Raw genomic sequence first — 19,555 nt, 5'->3', positions numbered from 1 at the left:
GAGAGAGAGAGAGAGAGAGAGAGAGAGAGAGAGAGAGAGAGAGAGAGAGAGAGAGAGAGAGAGAGAGATTCGAAAAAGCCACAGGTTTGTCAAATGAATAAAGCACAATAAAACTGAAATATGAAACCGAGAGGTTGTGTAATTGGAAATACTGACTCACTCAAGACTTGTGGCTTTATTTCTTTTTTTGTAATTTACTTATTTTAAATAAAAGAGGAAAAGCCTGTTATTAAACTCATCCAACCCCTCTTAACGTTTCTAAAATCCATGAAAATATAAAAAAGTCAATTTTTATTAAATTAAATTAAATTAAATTATAAGGTCTGTAGCGGTGCTGTGTACAGACGCTAGAGGGCGATACAGTGTTAACAGACGTGGTGTGTCTGTCTGAATTACCATCCAAAACTCTTCACACCTGGCTTGCCACTAAACAAAAATTGGTGAAAATTATACCGTTTGGGGTCTCCGTGGGTGCATCGACGAGGTATTTCAATTGTGGTAAATAGATAAACGTAATGTCTCTAGTGATTAATGTTTATTTACAAGTTCATTGCACATGCTACTGTTTGCTAGTTTTTCACGGACTCATGATAAACAGTTTAGTATACAACAAGCTTACAAAGTAAAAACAAACCATTAGGACTTTAAGTTGTATGTCAATACTAATTTAACTTGCATATACTAATTTAACTAAGTAGGCACAGTACATGTAAAAATGAATCCTCAAGATCCCCAAAAGATTCTTCTGAGCGGCACCTCTACCTTGTCTCTGCATAATCGGTAAGTTATGATTCTTACAAAACATAATTTGATATCAATGTTATTTTTATTTAAATATTTATCCTGTTTGGTCAACCCCGCAGTTTCACCGGTTTGCTAAATCATCAGCAGGCCGATGTAATGGACCTTACAACCAAAGTGAACGCGCAGAATTCAGCGTCTATAAAGAACAGGCGCCTGGCTTTGGAGATGGCCAACAAACCCTCTGTGCTTGCCGCCCTCCGCAACACATCTGTCAGACACACTTCGCTTGACAAAAATCATCTCATGATTTTTTATTATAGACTAAATAACACTTGTGACTCTTGCTGTCTGCAGAATATAAATAATCAACACTGCAAAGTGAGCGTGAAGACTAGGCTGGGTCAACCCATTGGGAGGGGAGGGATGTGCGCCTTCCAGAGGAAAATAGGAGGTGGAGGTGACAGTGGAGGTCTGATCAAAGGATTTTACACAAGGAGAGGTTAGTCACCATACTCATTTATTTGTATACGCTGTATTTAGTTGTTGCTTGATTAAAGCTGCCAAACGTTTGTGTATTTTTACGTTAAGGTGTGATTAGACTGCATGGTGCAGCAGCCTCCCCTTTAGGACTACAGCAGGGGTGGGGACAGATAAAGCGTGGAGGCTGTGTGAAGAGGGCTGGACCAACGAGAATCAGAGGAGGAGGAGCCAATAAAAGGACAGGTGATCGATTTCAGGCAACATCCAGAGGTGATTTGAAATCCATTTTAGTCTGACAGCTCTGATCGCATTTGTGTAGCTTCTTGTTATGTCATGCTGTCGCGTCACGTAAACACGTCAGCCGTGGAGGCAGATTGTCGTGCCAGATAATCCAGAAATCGGCAGAACGCTACAGGATGCACAATTCGGATCTGAACAGTTGTGATACACAATGGGGACAGTGAACCTGTCAAATTGGATATGCACCAAAATCGGTTTTGGACTGACAGTGTAAACAAGGTCTAACAGCATACACCATGGGAATTTATTAGATTGCAAAATATATTACGGAATAAATTTGCTGGGCAAAGATTAATCACGATTAATTGCATACAAAATAAAAGTGAATTTTAACATAATATACAAGTGTGTGCTGTGTGTAATTATGATGTATATAAAGACGGTTTCAGCAGTAACAACATAAACAAGCGGCTGTCGCGGCCCGCACGTAACTTCCGGTAAACTCTGCTAAGAATAAATAACAACAAAGTTCTTTAAACGTAGTTTATTTATATAACAAGCACAAAAAAACAACACATAGATTACCTAGAAAACCAAAACATTTGTTATTTCCGACGAGGCATTTGTTCAAGAGATCCGTTTAGCAACTAGTCAGACCATTAAAAAAACGAAACCGGAAGTAAAGTTCGGATCCAGACGTGTATCGTGTCAGCGCACGTGCGTCAGATGAAACCGTCTATAAAACACACACTTTTGTGTATGTATTTAAGAAACATTTACATGTGTATATATTTTTATTTATATTTTTTATATTCTATATAAATAAAAAAAGTATATAAAAAATTCTGAAATGTATATATGTATGTGAGTGCGTTTAAATATACATAATAATAACACGCAGCACACACACATATATTATGCGAAAATGTACTTTTATTTTGTATGCGATTGTTCACGATTAATCTTTGCCCAGCACATAATCTTGTAAATTAAGAGAAAACGCTTCCCTACAAATCCATATTTTCGCTATCATCCACTAGGTGGCGCTCTTAGCATCCACTGATCCAAAAACAGTAAAACATCGTCTAACAAAAGTCCTTTACAAATGCAATCACCTCTTTTATCTTTTTGAAGAAACCTACCCATATTTTAGAGGTGATAAAAAGAGAACAAATGAAGATAGGATAAAATATTTTTTGTTTGAAAATCAAGGGTGTTCTTTCATTTGATATATTGTATGTTTATACACTAGTCAACATTCGAAGTGGATCAAAACCTTTAATAAATGTTTACATAAAACCAATCCCTTATACCCATTCTTGTCATAGGACAACTTTGATAAACTTTTTTGATCCACTTCAAATGTTGACTAGTATATATTTAAAGAAGCAAATTTTCTGGAATGCATTAAATTCATGAAAATCATAAGAAATGCTGGCAACTTTTTTCAAAATAACTGGCAGGGAAAGAGTTAAAGTCCCTCTAATTTTATAATTTAAAACTCATCTTTCTTTTGTTATGGATCAGTGCCATGCATTGCAAAGCAATACAGTTAGATTCAGTACATACACATTTTTCATTAACCCCCTTGACTCTGTTGCAGGTATAAACTCTCCTGTATGTACAGGTAGTAGCCAGTTAACACCTGTCAGTGGGGCGTGTTCAGGAAACAGCTGGGCCAGGTTCAAAAGCGACCCAGTTCCTTCTCGGGAGGAGTTAGATAAACAACTGGATGAATACATGTCCACAAGCAAGAGTCACCTGGATGCAGAGCTTGATGCATATATGGCCCAGGTTGATTTGGAGGAGATAATGTGATGCGGGCTCTTAGCTTCAGCACTTAAGACTATAGTTGAACAACATACATTTTAATTTAAGGTTGACTGATGGTACATATAATCTACACAAAAGATTCTGTAACATTAATATTTGTCCATGTTGAATACAAGCAGACCTCAAGTAATTTTTTACCGTTACTGACCATTAAAGTCTACTGCTTAGAAAGCATCAGCTTCAGTTGGATTCAATTTTTGTGCCATCCTAGTGATCATTACTAAAAAAAAAAAAGAAATGAATGGCTTTCTTAAGGATTTGTGTGCTTTAAAAAAAATCTTTTCAGTAGTCTAGCAGGATGTAGTTTCTGAGAAAACTCTTTCAAAATGCAGTTCATTTAATAAGCAGTTCAATTACATTTTTGATCGTATGAATCTGATTCACCTTTCAGTTAAAGCCATTTTTAATTGTGACAACTGTACAAAGAAAAATCAAGCTGTTTGTTAATACGTTATATAATTACAGTAGAACTGGGAGTCAGACACATTTGTGTTCTGGGAAAATTTGTCTATCTGGTCTGTAGGAGTGACTCTATGTGGGCCATGTTTTTTTTCTTCAAAAAGGGTTTTGTATCACTCCTATATCATTACAGTATGTAGGATTGACTACACATTTAACTCATTGGATAATATGTGCCATAGGTGGTCAATAAAAAAGTTAAATGTGAGTTTGTCTAATGTTTAATAAAAATGTAGTTTGCTCTTTGTCTGATGCTTTGTTTAATTTGTTTTTGGATTAAACACCCTTTCAAACTCTATTGATACAAAACCATCAAATTGGGATAATATTAGCCATCTCTGTATCGACCAATAAATGTTCATTTTAATGCAACTGTTATCAGTCATATAAGAAAATCAGGCAGATATATTAACACAAAATAATGGCACTGATATATGTTAAGATATGCATTTTAGTCTGGGACTAGGATAAACCCTGTCTGGGAAACTAACCCCCCCAAAAAATACTTGATGCAAAACAATTTTACTGGAAGAGCAAAAATTTTATTTTATATGACTGTATTAAGATATAAAAATCTTTATAATCTATAATAACATTAAACTTACCTAATGTTTCTTCTAAACAATATGTTTTCTTGAGCATCAAGATGAAAAGTCAATGAACAAAGAAAATGAAGAACAATGACAATTATCTCTCAATGGCTAGCCTAGCCATCCATATAAACACAAAACAAGACTTACAATTAATAAAGAAACAAGACCTTCTTATTTAGCACCGGAAACTATATATAAAAGGCTGGGTTGTTTGTAACCCAATATTGGACAGAAAACAAAGTTTGGTATTTTATTCTAGCCCTAATTTGCATCAAGGTGTCGTGATTTGTATACAACAAAATACAATTACTTTATCTTGTACAGTGTGTCATAGTATGATACATAACATGATAAGGTCTAGTGACATTTTACATACTTAATGTAATAATTTGTCAGTGTGGACAATCGTAAGCTTTCGAATGATTATAATACAGTGGAATTGGAGGAAATGATGAATCAAATTTCACTCTAGTTCAGGCTTCTCTCTCGTGTGAGTTCGCATGTGCATAAAAAGGATGTTTTTACGAGTGAAGGTCTTTCCACACTGCTCACATCTGTATGGCTTTTCTCCGGTGTGAATTCGCATGTGCAAAGTAAGGTTGCTCTTACAAGTGTAGGCCTTTCCACACAGGTCACATCTGTAAGGCTTTTCTCCAGTATGACTATGCATGTGCGTATTAATGTTGCTCTTACGGGTAAAGTTCTTTCCACACAGGTCACATCTGTAAGGATTCTCTCCTGTGTGAACTCCCATGTGCACGTTTAAGTCATACTTACGATGGAAGGTCTTTTCACACTGGTCACATCCGTAGGGCTTTTCTTCATTGTGAACTTGCATGTGCACACTGAGGTCAGAATTTCGTATGAAGGTCTTTCCACACTGGCCACATATGAAAGGCTTATCTCCAGAGTGAATCCGCATGTGCACACTTAAGTCATACTTACGAATAAAAGCCTTTCCGCACTGGTCACATCTGAAAGGCTTTTCTCCAGTGTGAATTCGCATGTGTATGCAAAGGTGGTTTTTACGAGTGAAGATCTTTCCACACTGTGGACACTTAAGAGATTCATTAACTTTTGTTTGTTGAGATTTTTTGGGTGATAAAGTCTTTAACCCTGGAGAACCCATGGGGTCAAATTTGTTAAATAGAAGAAAAGCGTTTTGGGATTCTCCTGGGTTCTCCAGGGTTAAGCAGCTCATGGAATCGTCTACAAGTATTAAATGATAAGGTTTCTCCTCTAGTTCATCCTGTTCAGAAATGTCCTCCCTCACTTCTGTCGGGTCTAAAAAGAAAAAAAAAAGAAAAGAAAATCATTATAATTAATATGACACAGTAGCTAATAGCCTAAGCTTGTCTTAAGCTTAGGTGTTCATGTTAAAATTGGTTAAACATACATACCTAAATAAATCAAACCACCATCATCTGTCTGTTCTCCTTCTTCTGTGGGTTCTTGTTTTAGCTCCATCCCGCAGTCCAGCAGGTTCACTGATGTCTTTTGGTTTTCATTACAGGTAGAAAAAAGAAGCTCTGTAGATGTTTGATCAGTGAAGCCACAGACTGAGACACCAGATACATCCTGCATTAAAACATACATTTAAACCATACTGCAATCAATTAAAGAGTGTACATCATTAGGTATCATTTTATTTTTTATTATTATCACTGTTGTTTGGCTTTCTTCTTTTAGCTTTCTGGCCTAATAACATCTAACAAATGGGCTACAAATGAAAACTAGCCTTCTGGCTAATTTGGGGACATTTACATCTGTTGATTAAATGTACATTTTCCATTTTGAACAAAAACATAAAAATAAACAAGCAGAGAATAAAATTCAGAGCTTGCATGGGTTTAAACTACTGCAAAGGCCAATATTAGATTTATAAGTACCAGGATGTGTAATGAATATACTATATATTCACTTTTGTGTTTCAGTTCTTTAAGGATGAACTACTCAACAATGAAAACATAGCATGCAAAAAGATCAAAATGCAATATTTAAAGAACACCATAGCAAACACCTTCATATACACTTATTTGGTATTTGTTTTCAAGTCTGATCTTTACTATCTAAAGCACCTAAAACAAAGTTCATCTTTACATTTGGTGGACAGAGACACAGTCATTCACGTAAATAAATAAATTAATAAATGAATGTTTAACCACACAAACCTTTTTGTTCACTTCAGCGTACTCCTCAAGCTTTTCCTGCAGTAACGCCACCTCTTTCCTCAGCTGAAAGATCTCTGTCATCATATCCTCAATATCCAACATGGACAGATCAGTTCCTACTGATTTACAGCACATCACATCCATCTGATCGCTCATGATGAACATCTGAACACAAAAACATCCTCATTGTAATGTTTACACCAAGGGTTTTCAAACTGGGGTGTGTTTTAATTTCAAGAGACAATGCAAATGCTCTAAAAAAGTATAGTAGCCATTTTTTAAAGTTTGTAAACAATTTGCTGTGTTTATCACAATAACTATTTGTCTATTTAGTTTACATGTTTATTTACAAAATGATGGATATATATTTTAGGTAAGATGTCCATCGACGAAGGTTCATAAAACGTCCCTTTAAGCAAGAATGACGTTTGAAAACCCCTGCCCTGGTTAACACTCATAGAGCACAAAATCATTATTTCAATAGGATTATATAGACAGCAGCTTAGTTAAACATTTCCAGACCACAGAAGTAACATTTATATAATCTTATGTTATTAAAGAGTAAAGATAGTATCGCTTACCCTTCATAAGACACAACAACACCACCGCACTGTTGTTTTATGGAACACACTGCGCGTTTGCGCCACCTGCTGGACTGGAGCGACGCAGCGGCTGCTTAAAGGGATAGTTCACTCAAAAATGAAAATTCTGTCACCATTTACTCACCCCCATGTTGTCTTAAACCTGGAAGAATTTCTTTTTTTCTGATGCACATAGAACAAGATATTTTGATAAATGATGGTAATTGGTAAGCACACATCTGATTGTAACCATTGACTTCCATAGTCAACTGTGTGCTTACCATCATTTATCAAAATATCTTGTTCATCATTTTTGGGTAAAATAAAAATATGATAAAAAATGAAGATCAAGTGTAAATTGAGGGCATCTTGTCATTTCTTATTTTCAATTTTTTTTCCTGCCATGTGCCAACTGACAACCATGGAGAGTAGCCTGTTTCTCTGCAAACTGGACAACAGGCCTGTTGCTGTGGAAACAATTGAGAAGGTCTCTCTTAGAAATCCATTTCCCCAAAACTGTGTTCTTTCATGCTGCCATTTGCTCAATGCCTATTTACACGAGGACACGGCGGAAGATGCTATCTATTTGAGCATGCTTGAGTTTTCGCAAAGAGTGTGGTATCAAGAATTTAAAGCACCAGAAGACTCAGAGCTGAAAGGAATCAACTGCTGAATCTCACAACATTTAATCTGTATCCAGATTGTCTGCCTGTTGAAGGATGTGGCTGTTTCTTTCTCTAGCACTACAATAAACACCACACAGGCCCATAGCCAATTTATCTGTTTCGTCTGTGATAGAAATATATTGTAGAGAAAGAAAATATAATTTCACCAAACCCATACCACCACTCAACAGTTCTTAAATAATTTCTTTTATAAATATGGGCTGAGAAAAAATTGGCATTGTATTGTTTCATGAATAATTAAAGGAACAGTGTGTAGGATTGTGGCCAAAACTGGTATTGCAATCACAAAACGTGTGGCTAAAACTGGTACTGCAATCACACAGCTGGTGGCCAATATACCAAACGACAACATAAACATCAGTTGAGGGCTGCAACTCCACTTTTTAAATGACAATATCCTGGCCAGACCACTGTTGTCAGTGATATAAGTATTTGAAATGAAAATGATTTCTTAATGTCTAGTGACATATCAGGGCCATTATATGATTAATTGATATAAATTTCTTACATACTGTTCCTTTAAGAAATGTTTGTTCTTCACAAGACCACGCCCTGTTTAGACAGAGCCGCGCGCTCTGGAGCCTGAAGAGTTTTCAAGAAGTGAACTGAACAGGAGGAGGGGGCAGCAGCGACGACTCATGTAACATGTAAGAAAACCTAATCCACACAGTGAATTTAGTCTTACTCTGACTGACATTGTATAGGTACTGATATTATTTGTCAGAAACAACGGTATTATCGCTTTGTGTTGTATTTGTCCTACCTCGGTGCACGTGCAAACTAATTAATTAAAAGCTAAACGTCTCAATCAATTAAAGCAGTGGGTGTGTATTAGAGTTGAATTAATTTTTTAGTCCAGTGCTGTCACAGAGTGTGTATATTAATAAAAACAGTCACGAAGTAATATTATATATAATATAATTTATGAAAATAATACTAAAACGAAAAACTGGTGCTTATCATCTCTGCCCAGTCCATATAAATACTTCGCCAATAGGGGGCAGTAGTTGTTCGTGATTGTTGTTTGTATTTTTTTCTTTGAATCTTAAGTCTGTTAAAGTTTCTAACTACAGCACTCAATGTGAATCTGCATTTTGATGAAAGATAAACAAAGGATGATATATTTGAGTTATATTCTACATTGTAATCTTCATTGATGTTGGTATTTTTCCCAGAGCTAGATTTACAATGAAAGCAGGTGACTCATTCTTCATTTCCTTCATCACAGTGGGGGGAAACCTGTATTCATGCTTTTAATTTAGGCCATATTTAATTTTTTTACTATTATATACATTTCTCTGTCTCCTGTCACGTCTTCAAAATGAGTTTTAGTAGAAGCTTTTACAATGTAAATTACACTGTGTGACTTTCCCATGCAGTATCTTTCTTTATCTGCTATTCTTCTAAATATCCAATCAAATTTCTTTATTAAGCCAAAGTTCATCTTCTGTCAACCTTTACTTGGTATTATTTAAACATTAAGTTAATGTGCTTTAGTGTGATTCCTGTTATAAACTTAAAGGCGGGGTGCATGATCTCTGAAAGCGAATGTTGATATTTGAAATCACCTAAACAAACACACCCCTACCCCAATAGAATCTGAACCTTCTTTTGATAGACCCGCCCCACACATACGCAACCCAGGGCTGCGTTCAGCCCCGAAAAAATGTTGCACAACGTTTATTAAACAGAAACTGCGCCTAATGAAATCGTTATAAATACATGTTTAATACTGTAAAATACAACTCGATGTTACAGTCACTGACCTTGCCATCCAGAAGGAAAGATAACATTCCAACTTGAACCCATTGAGCGAGCTGCACCCCGCCTTTAAGAGCTTACAAACTTTATTGTTTACCTGTTTACAAACTCAGGCAAACAGTATTAATCATTGCCTGAGTTGTGACGCACACTTTACAGTCTCAATCTGCTTCCCATTTGCTAATGTTCAAACACTTGCTCTGTAATGTGCCACTATAAGCTGAGGACCAGAGAAGGGTTGTCATGGCAGTACTGCTAGCAGTGTAGCATTTAGTAGAAGATGATGTCAGAGATAAAAGCAGCATGGTAGTGATGCTAGCTGTCTACCCTTTGGTCCCCATTCTAATGTGGTAAATGTGTGTGAAGGTAAAAAATCAGGATGACATGGGGTGGCGTGTCATTTACAGAGTGGCCATAACATGATCTTGGATGTCATCACAGGCTGAACAAACATAAACAACATTTTTTACATGAAACATCATTAAGAACATAGATATTTTACATCACAGTATCGTTCTTACAATCTGATGATTTTGTTAATAATTACCTATGAACTCTTAAGCAAGATTTATATATAAGATAATTTTAATGTATTTATGATGGACTTGTGATTTTTTATTTTTCTTGCAGGCAAGACTGTAACGTATTGAAAGAGGCATGCAGGCAAAGGCAGCAGATCCAAATGCAATTTAGGTTTAAAAACAAATAAAAGGTGGACACAGGCAATACATGAAACAACATCAAGCATTACCTTCAACAAAAGACAACTGAAACACTTTGGCTATATACTTTATACACATGATGAGCTAACAGGACACACGTGGAAGACATTCAACTGGGGAACAAATCAACAAAAGAACTACAATGAACTTCAAACATGAAACAGGTAACAGGAACTCAAAATACAACTAAAAGTTTACAGAACACATTAACCCATTATCATAGGATGAGATACAGCTACGGCCTAAATCTCTTGAAATGTTTGTGGGTATTGGGTAGGATTAAAAATAAAAAACAGCCCTCATCTGACGAGATTTCATGAGATTTTGACCGTTGCTGTATCCCTTCTAGCCACAACCACAAAACATTAACCCATGACAGAGATGATGTGACTTCTATAGTTTGCAGTCACACTTTGACATGTTTAGTGTTCTCATATGCGCTTTGAATAGTTGATTTTTGTCGCATATCCTGGGAGATTGGTCAGTTTTTCAGAACAATGACTCTTTCAAACTAATTGATGCTGACCCCATTAGTGCTGGTAAAAGATGTTAGTTGTCAGAACCTTCCTGGAAAAATCTAGATGTAAAATTGCATTTCTGCCTGTTTTAGCTTCTAGACTTGCTTCTCTGTGCATCTGTACTGTATATACATCAGATACATATTTACCACTGTGGTTCCAGAGTCACAATTGAGGTTGTTCTTAATTATTATAATTGACTGTTTAGCATTAGTGCAATGTACGGTTTACAGATATCAGTTTGTGACAAAGCCCGCTTCAGCACAAAGCTGGGAATTTAATGCCATGGTAACACAGAAAAGACTATAATTAATGGTACTTCCTCATAATTGACCATTTGTGGGATCATTTTCAAATATTCACACTAAAGACTGTATTTTACTAATAGCTCATCCACAGGTAATACCTCATAATGATGACTATTGTATTAGCCTTATTATTAGCCCACCTTAAGCAAATTACAAGTATTGGCTACTGTTGGTGGAAAAATATATGAGATTATATATACTTTGTGTTGTAGTAGATGGGTTAGTTGAACAAAGATGACTTGGCTTTAAAACATACAAATGTATTTTTCTCAGTGCACCAGAGTTTATCAGTAATGAGCAGTGGTTGAATAATGCCTGTCTGAATTCAAGGGTCCCCAGCTGAGTTCCCAGTCTTTGAAAACCCAGCTAAAGTCTTTTTTTGTGATTTACTGTTTACATAAAACAAAAAATGCAGCTTGAAGTTAAAACAACTTTTTTTTGCAAGTCAATTCAACCTATTATTTTAAGTTTTGACTTGTGATTAACATAAGTTGACTTAACTTTAAAAAACAAGTTCAATTTGTTTTACTTAATTTTTTGCATTTTACAGTGTACATAATGTAAAGAACATCCTGTGAAAATCTTTAATATTAACTGAGTAAGTCTGTGTCAGATATTGAAATCTATAAATAAGGAAGACATGGTTATGACACATTATTAATCTTTTATCTAATATCACATAAACAACTGTTTTCTAAAATATACAATCATTAAGGGGGCTCAGTTTGACTACTTGGAATAGATTATTAGTTTGAAGTCCTTGTTTGGTGACCTGTGAGCCCCTCCCTGAGAGGGGGTAGCCAGTCACTGAAATTAATTTTTCAGTCAAGACAGAGTTGAGTGCATCTCTCTGCTAGTGTTCCCATTCGTTGAGAACAGAAGGCCACTGGGTACTCTGAATAGCTTTGACCGTATATAACTACAGTATATAAAACAAGCCTGTTGCATACTCTCAGTCTTAAAATTGGTCTGCAATCAAAGAGCTTTGCCAGTTTGGGTGTCCATAGCCTGCGTATAGATACTAATTCAAGATCTTGGACACCAAATGTCTTTAAATGACAAGCAAAAAGCTCCCTGTAAGCTAAAATAAATATATACATCTTAATTTCAGTCCCTCCAGTTTTTCGCTATTCGTGATCGCGGAACACAGAGCAAAATCAACAGCGTTATTTTGCGATCCTGCATAATCCATTTCATCGCAAATATGATATAATATTCTTTTACTAGACAACTTGGTAAACATTTCTGACTTTATTTTACTAATGCAAATGCACATGATCTCCCTCACCAGCATGCCGCACCCCAATACCAGCAACCTCGCAGCCCACAATTAATCAGTCATAATCCCCTGAGCTCATATTAATATATAACTTCCCTTTTCTTTCTCAAGTTTTTAATTGTAAGCTAGTATAATGCATAATTAGCATGAGGATACATACGTGAAAGGTCTGTGTGAGACCTGTGGTGCACCTGCTTTCTCACATAAATGCCAGAAACCAGGTGAAGCAATGTCATAATGCATTTCAATTGAGTGTTTTGTAGTGGGTGTGCCTCATATGTCTTAAAGGGGTCATATTATGAGATATTTTTAAGATGTAAAATAAATATTTGGTGTCCCCAGACTGTGTATGTGAAGTTTTAGCTCAAAATACCATATAGATTTAAATTTATTATAGCATGTTAAAATCACAAATTTGTAGGCCTGAGGAAAAGTGTGTTGTTTTGGGGTGTGTTGTTTAAAATGCAAATGAGCTGATGAAGTGCAAACACTGATCACAATGATGGTGGTTTGTTGCAATTGAAACTCAATTGTGCTGTCAAGTCCTTGTTTTCTCCCTCTTTCTCTCTGCACTAAATGACAGTGCTGTGGTTGGATAGTGCAGATAAAGGGGGCTGTATTATTGTAATTTGCCTTGCTACCTACCTCACAAAACAGGCGAAATCTGAACGACCTAATTTTTCACATGCTTGCAGAAAATGGCTTACTCAAATTAAGTTACTGGGTTGATCTTTATCACATTTTCTAGGTTGATAGAAGCACTGGGGACCCAATTATAGCACTTAAACATGAAAAAAGTCAAATTTTCACGCTATGACCCCTTTAAAGAGGCAATAAGTAGGATTTTAAGTGTTTTATTAATCAAAATCAATGTCTTTATTCATAAATATGTCCTCGTTGGTGTCAAATGACCTCAGCCAGTGATCTGACTTTTCTTAGTAAGCTTAGAATTTCTTCTCTTTACTTACATTGAACAGGTAAGTCCAAGGAGGCATCCATATCGTTCCGCCGTATTGATAAACTATAATAGCAGAGAGGGACAAAAAGCACTTGCCTACCAACGCGTTTCAACAACGCGTTTTCATTCAGAACACGTGAACCAGCTGCAACGGACAAGGAGATCAGCGATTACATAATGGCTACCGTAGTTGCAACACGCATTTGGAAAGGGGAGGAGCTAGTAAGCACTGTTCGTTTGAATGCAAAATACAATTCCACCACTAGATGGGGGTAGATCCTACTGATTGCCCCTTTAAAAAAGTGAAGCCTCTGGCTCTTTGATCGCCTCCCTGGTGGCTGGCTGCAGTACAAGTCATAAACCCCGCTTTCTCCATGCATACGAATGGGACTCTGCTCTAAATAAAAAAAATTTACACTCCAAATACAATTTTCCAAAAGATGGTTTTGGTCCTTTAAGGTAGTTGTTATCACTCTGATATATGATCAATTGTTAATTTTGATTATGATAAGTTTTATTTTAGCTAGTAATTCATGTTGTTACTATGCGTTAACAAAAACGTGCTATTTGCGCGTAGTTGGGTGCTAGAACATTTAAAATTTATGCACATCATTTGCGCGTGAAATTCTAGTCATACGAGACATTCAAGTGTAAATTTGCATCATGGGAGGGGCTTATAGCTCAAATTGAGTAAACTTACCAGATTGTTCGACTTCCTCACTCACTTTTTTCCAAACAAGATTTTTAATTCCTGTAAAAATACGAAGATGTCTCGTGTAGCGATGATGATTGTCCTCCATTGTTGTTTTTTTTCTGCCTTTTTCTCGCTTCCTCTAATCACGTCACTGCTAGAGCAAGCTCCTGATTGGTTAACGCGCAGTGCCATTCGCGCTTACCGCACCACAGGATGCCTATTCGTGTCTTTGCATTGACTTAACATGTAAATCACTTGCACTTGCCGCCTCTTCTTCGTCTGGTGTGAACGCACCATTAGGATTTGTGTGTTTGAATTGGGCGCACAAGCGTTTGGGCGGAAGTTTGAGATCGCGGTTCCGCCTCTGTCTCCACGGACTATTCCTTCTGCGCATACCCTTACAAAAAAGAAGTATACTTCAAGTTCATTTTATTAAGTATACTTAAGTAATGTTGGAGTATAGTTTTAAGTATACTTTATGTAGTAAGTGTACTAACATTTATGTTCTAGTAGTATACTTGTAAGTGTACTGCTTGAATACCGCTTGGGACTAAATTGGCCCACTTTAAGTATATAGAAGTATACTTCTAAGTGTACTATAAGTGTAAGAGTAGTCAACTTTAAGTGTACAACTAGTGCACAATTAGTTCTTCATTTGTACTGCAAGTGAACTCATGAGTATACTAGTAGTTTTCTAGACTTATACTTCAAGTGTGCATGCAAATGTTCTGTTAGTGTACTCTTAGTAAACTAGTAGGTTACTTATTGTGTGCTGCAGGTATACTTCCAAGTGTTCTTTTAATATACTTTTAGTTAACTAGTAGTTTACTAGTCATATACTGAAAGTGTAAATGCAAATGTCCTGTTAGTGTACTCTTAGTAAACTAGTAGGTTACTTATTGTGTGCTGCAGGTATACTTCCAAGTGTTCTTTTAATATACTTTCAGTTAACTAGTAGTTTACTAGTCATATACTGAACGTGTACATGCAAGTGTTCTGTTAGTGTACTCTCAGTAAACTAGTAGGTTACTTATTGTATACTGCTTGTGTAACAAAGCACTTTGACACTGAGGATCCATCTGCAGGTTTTTATTAAACACACTCATATTCCAACAGGCAAGGTCAAACAACAGCAAACACAGCAATGTAAGGCAGGCAAATCTCGTAGTCATGAAACAGGCAAAAGGGTCAGGGCAGGCAACATACAGTACTCATAAACCAGGTAAAACAGATAAAGATTAATAAATACAGATATTACGCTCAGCAATGACAGCCGGTACAAATCAAGACTTTGCACTGACTGAATGTTTCCAGAGAGTTTATATAGGCTGTCCAATGAGTTTCAGGTGACAGACTAATCAGTCCAGGCATGCGGGATTATGGGAAATGGAGTCCAGAACGAAAGTTAATATTCAGGGGGTTCAGCCATATATATAGATATATATACAACCTCAAATCAGAAAAAGTTGGGACACTTTAGAAATTGTGAGTAAAAAAGGAATGGAATAATTTACAAATCTCATAAACTTATGTTTTATTCACAATAGAATATAAATAACATATCAAATGTTGAAAGTGAGACATTTTGAAATGTCATGCCAAATATTGGCTCAATTTGGATTTTATGAGAGCTACACATTCCCAAAAGTTGGGACAGGTAGCAGTAAGAGTATAAAAGTTAGATGTACATATAAGGAACAACTAAAGGACCAATTTGCAACTTAATTGGCAACATGATTGGGTATAAAAAGTGTGGCAGTGTCTCTCAGAAGTCAAGATGGGCAGAGATAGTCTATATTCTATTGTGAATAAAATATAAGTTTATGAGATTTGTAAATTATTCCATTCCTTTTTTACTCACAATTTCTACAGTGTCCCACTGTAGTGTCCCATTATATATATATATAATTTTTGTATTTATTATTTTTGTTTGATTAGCTCACTGATAGCATACGAAAGATTTAGCTTCAAATTGAAAGTACAATTAAAAGGTACAAGTAAAAAAATTAATACACAGGAACTTTGTATTGTACTTTAAGTGCAATATATTTATATTTATAGTATGATGTTAAGTTCACTTAAAGTAAAGTTGAGTAGTAAACTACTAGTTAACTAAAAGTATAGTAAAAGACAACTTGCAAGTATACCTGCAGCACACAATTAGTAACTTACTAGTTTACTAAGAGTACACTAACAGAACATTTGCATGTACACTTTCAGTATGAGTACACTAGTTAACTAAAAGTATAGTAAAAGAATACTTGCAAGTATACCTGCAGCACAAAATTAATAACTTACTAGTTTACTAACACTAAAGATTCTCCATAAAAATAATATACATTTGTACACTACATATACTTTCAAAATTTACTTAAAATATACTGTTTCTAAAGGATGATAAATAATGTATTTTATAAATATGCTGTCAGTGCATTATTATAATGATAACTTTAACAGATAAAGTATAGCTAAAATAAACTTTAAAATAAGTTCAAATTAGTATACTTTAAAAATTGCACAGAACTTTAACTCCAAGTATATTTTTTAAAGTATACTTTTAGTAAATATACTAAATTATAATTATTTTGAAATATGTTAAAAGTTTAATTGTAAGCAAATATGTTGTAAGCATACTTTCAATATATTCTAATATGGTACATTTCTTTCTAGGTATATTTGTAATGTACTATTGCAAAGTTAAATATACTTGAAATACAATAAAGTATATTTATTTTTCACCAGGGCTATTCATATGGCTTTTTGCAGCTTTCTTGATGTAGCTTTCGTTGTTGCATTTTTACTTTATACTTTTAAGTATATGTCAGTAAACAAGTATAGGCCAAATATACTTAGACATTTCGATCAGTATAGGTCAAGTATACTTTAGTACAATTTAAGTATATTTCTGAGAAGTACCTAAAGTACATTTTAGAGAAGTACATAAAAAGTAAACTGAGAGTATACTTTCTTATTTTAAGTTTAAAAGAAGAATACTTATAGCACACTTCAATAAACTTCTTTTTCGTAAGGGTACCTTGGCTCCAAACTGACGTTTTTACGTAAGATGGCAGCGAACATGGTTGGACAATTTTGTTTACAATTCATTACAATGGAAGCAGATGGCATCGTGTCGTCCAGCTTTTTTACAGTCTATGTTTTGTTGTCCTTATATTAAGTTGTTGGGAACTTGGGACACAAAAGAATGTGTTACTGTTCTGATTGATGTATGTATACCGTATATTGTTTAAAATAGATTTGTAAAAAGTCATAGATGCATAGTCAGGATGATATGGGCTCTGTTTTGTTTCTGTTTTTGAATCAGACTATGAATGTTGAATGTTCACACACCATGCTAAATAAAGTAAGAACAGCTATTTGGTAATGGTAGGAGTTTGATGTTTGACAGATTTAATCTCATTTAAGCAGGGGCGTCAGTTTGTGTTGATATTGTGGATATTTTTACTGAAAACAAGACAAAAATACTAATAATTTTTTTCTTGAAAATCTTACTTTTTTTCTTAGTATTTTTGTATTGTTTTCAGTAGAAATATCTACAAATTCTTAAATCAAGATGTATTTTCTTGATGAGCAAAACGACGTAAGAAAATAAGTCTAGTTTTTAGACAAAAACTATACAATTTAAGTGAATTTGTGCTTAAAACAAGAAAAATATCTGCCAATGGGGTGAGAAAATTTTGCTTAAATTAAGAAATTTTTTGATTTTTGATTTTTTCTCACCCCATTGGCAGATATTTTTGCTTGTTTTAATCATAAATTCACTTAAATTGTATATTTTTTGTCTAAAAACTAGACTTATTTTCTAAGGTAATTTTGCTCATCAAGAAAAAGCATCTTGATTTAAGAATTTGTAGATATTTCTACTGAAAACAAGACAAAAATACTTAGTAAGAAAGTCATTTTTGCAGTGTAAGTCACACAGGTATTGTTTGATTTTTCAGAACATTTTAACCAAATGCTTTCAAAAAGTGGTGGGGACAAAATCAGCCATTTCAAAAAGTGGTGGGGACATGTCCCCAGTGTAAATGACACCTATGCATTTAAGCAAAACTTACTTCATCTTTTCTGACTTCAATGGCCTTACAGGAATTACATGTAAAGGAATTATCTAATTTTAAGATTAAGATCATCAAAGTTTGATTTCATTTTTTGATTTTACTTTCAATATGTTCAATCTAAATGTCAAGGTTATATTTTCACAGAATATTCTTTACAATATGTAGGGTGATTTTGTTTAGAAAACAGTAAATCACAAAAAGACTAGCTGGATTTTCACAGGCAGGGTCAGAAATATAGAGAGAATTGTTGGGGAAATGTTGGGAATAAGGGAGATGCTATTGTGTTGCATCCTGTTTTGGTAATTCTATCCATCTGTCTGTCCCGGGACTTTCTGAGGGGAGGAAAGGACACATCAAGAACTGATTAAACGCTGATCTGAGTTTAGCTTCTGGATTTGTTTAAAGCAAATATTGATCTTATGGGCTGATTCCAGATCAGCAAGAAAAAGGCTTAGGGCAGATCTTAGATCATTCAGTTAAGTGTTTGCACAGATTTCTCTCATTTTAAAAAGCTATCAAGTGTATAGAAAGCTATAGCAAAATTAAAGTTAAAAACTATAAATATTAACTCAAACTCACAAAAAGAGGTGAAAAAATATCTCGCCACAGAATAAAAATGACTGAATTGACATCTAACATTCTTAAAAGCTATGAATAAGACATTATGAGAGACACAACAAATAAAAACAGACAGACACAACATCAGAATCTATTACAGAAACCAAGGACACACACACTCAAGATGATCAGCACAGGTTGTGCTAAAACCAAAAGTCTGGCAGGCAGATAGAGTTCTGACTCATGGGCGACTCATCCTATTGGGCAGCTTGAAAGTGCCCTGTCCTTTCTCTCTAAGGGTTATCGGACCCTCTTCAAGATATGTCAGTGTCAGGCTATCAGCTAACAGCAGTGCTTAAACCTTTATAACCTCTTGCTCTGATCTGATCCACGACCACCTTTATCTCTTTACTTAAAACTGTCCACATAAGTGTATTTTAAAGGTAAGATTCGTTGGTGAAACTGATGGATAATTGGTTTGCCAAATATAATAGTTCAGGTTTGTGAATATGAGACCCTGTCTGTGAAATCCAGGCTAAAGTTTCATAATGAAATTATGAGATTTTAAGGATCAATTTATAAATGAATGAGGATTAATTTCAATCTTTGACATGACCTCACTCAGTAAATATTAGATGTATAAGTTTGTATTTTCACAGAATGCTCTTTACATTATATAGGATGATTTTATTTAGAAAACAGCCGAGAACATGTAAAAGGGCTGCTCTGACCAGTGACCAATCTTTACCCTGATATGCCCGACAGCCTGGAGATACATTAAAACACAGGTCCTCCCTCTTTCGCTCTCTTTCCCTGAGTCTCTCTCTCTCTCTCTCTCTCTCTCTCTCTCTCTCTCTCTCTCTCTCTCCCGCCAGCATTAACAGCAGCTGAGAG

The 19,555-nt window shown here is 35.2% G+C and overlaps 2 protein-coding genes across 4 annotated transcripts; one reads left to right on the top strand and one right to left on the bottom strand.

Moving 5' to 3' along the window:
- Nucleotides 1–364: 364 nt before the first annotated feature.
- chtopb (chromatin target of PRMT1b) lies at nt 365–4,153 on the top strand. 3 transcript variants are annotated; one of them, XM_065245475.2, is made up of 5 exons: nt 365–780; nt 864–1,014; nt 1,099–1,243; nt 1,333–1,494; nt 3,068–3,986. In XM_065245475.2, the coding sequence occupies exons 1-5, from the start codon at nt 716–718 to the stop codon at nt 3,280–3,282; spliced, it is 738 nt and encodes a 245-aa protein (XP_065101547.2). In that variant the 5' UTR covers nt 365–715; the 3' UTR covers nt 3,283–3,986. The 3 variants fall into 3 exon arrangements, with proteins under 3 accessions (XP_065101547.2, XP_065101543.2, XP_065101544.2); XM_065245472.2 differs by having other exon boundaries at nt 387–484; nt 699–780; nt 864–1,243; nt 3,068–4,153; XM_065245471.2 differs by having other exon boundaries at nt 864–1,243; nt 3,068–4,151.
- A 148-nt stretch (nt 4,154–4,301) lies between these two features.
- On the bottom strand, nt 4,302–7,184 carry LOC135727577 (uncharacterized). Its single transcript, XM_065245470.2, has 4 exons — nt 7,102–7,184; nt 6,521–6,685; nt 5,750–5,927; nt 4,302–5,633 (listed from the first exon to the last, which is right to left on the bottom strand). Exons 2-4 carry the CDS (start codon nt 6,683–6,685, stop codon nt 4,813–4,815), a joined length of 1,164 nt encoding a protein of 387 aa, XP_065101542.2. The 5' UTR covers nt 7,102–7,184; the 3' UTR covers nt 4,302–4,812.
- Between the last annotated feature and the right edge of the window lie 12,371 nt (nt 7,185–19,555).

Source organism: Paramisgurnus dabryanus, chromosome 13 (genome assembly GCF_030506205.2).
Source record: "Paramisgurnus dabryanus chromosome 13, PD_genome_1.1, whole genome shotgun sequence".
In the NCBI taxonomy this organism is placed as follows: domain Eukaryota; kingdom Metazoa; phylum Chordata; class Actinopteri; order Cypriniformes; family Cobitidae; genus Paramisgurnus; species Paramisgurnus dabryanus.
This window is presented reverse-complemented; position numbering and strand designations above follow the sequence as displayed.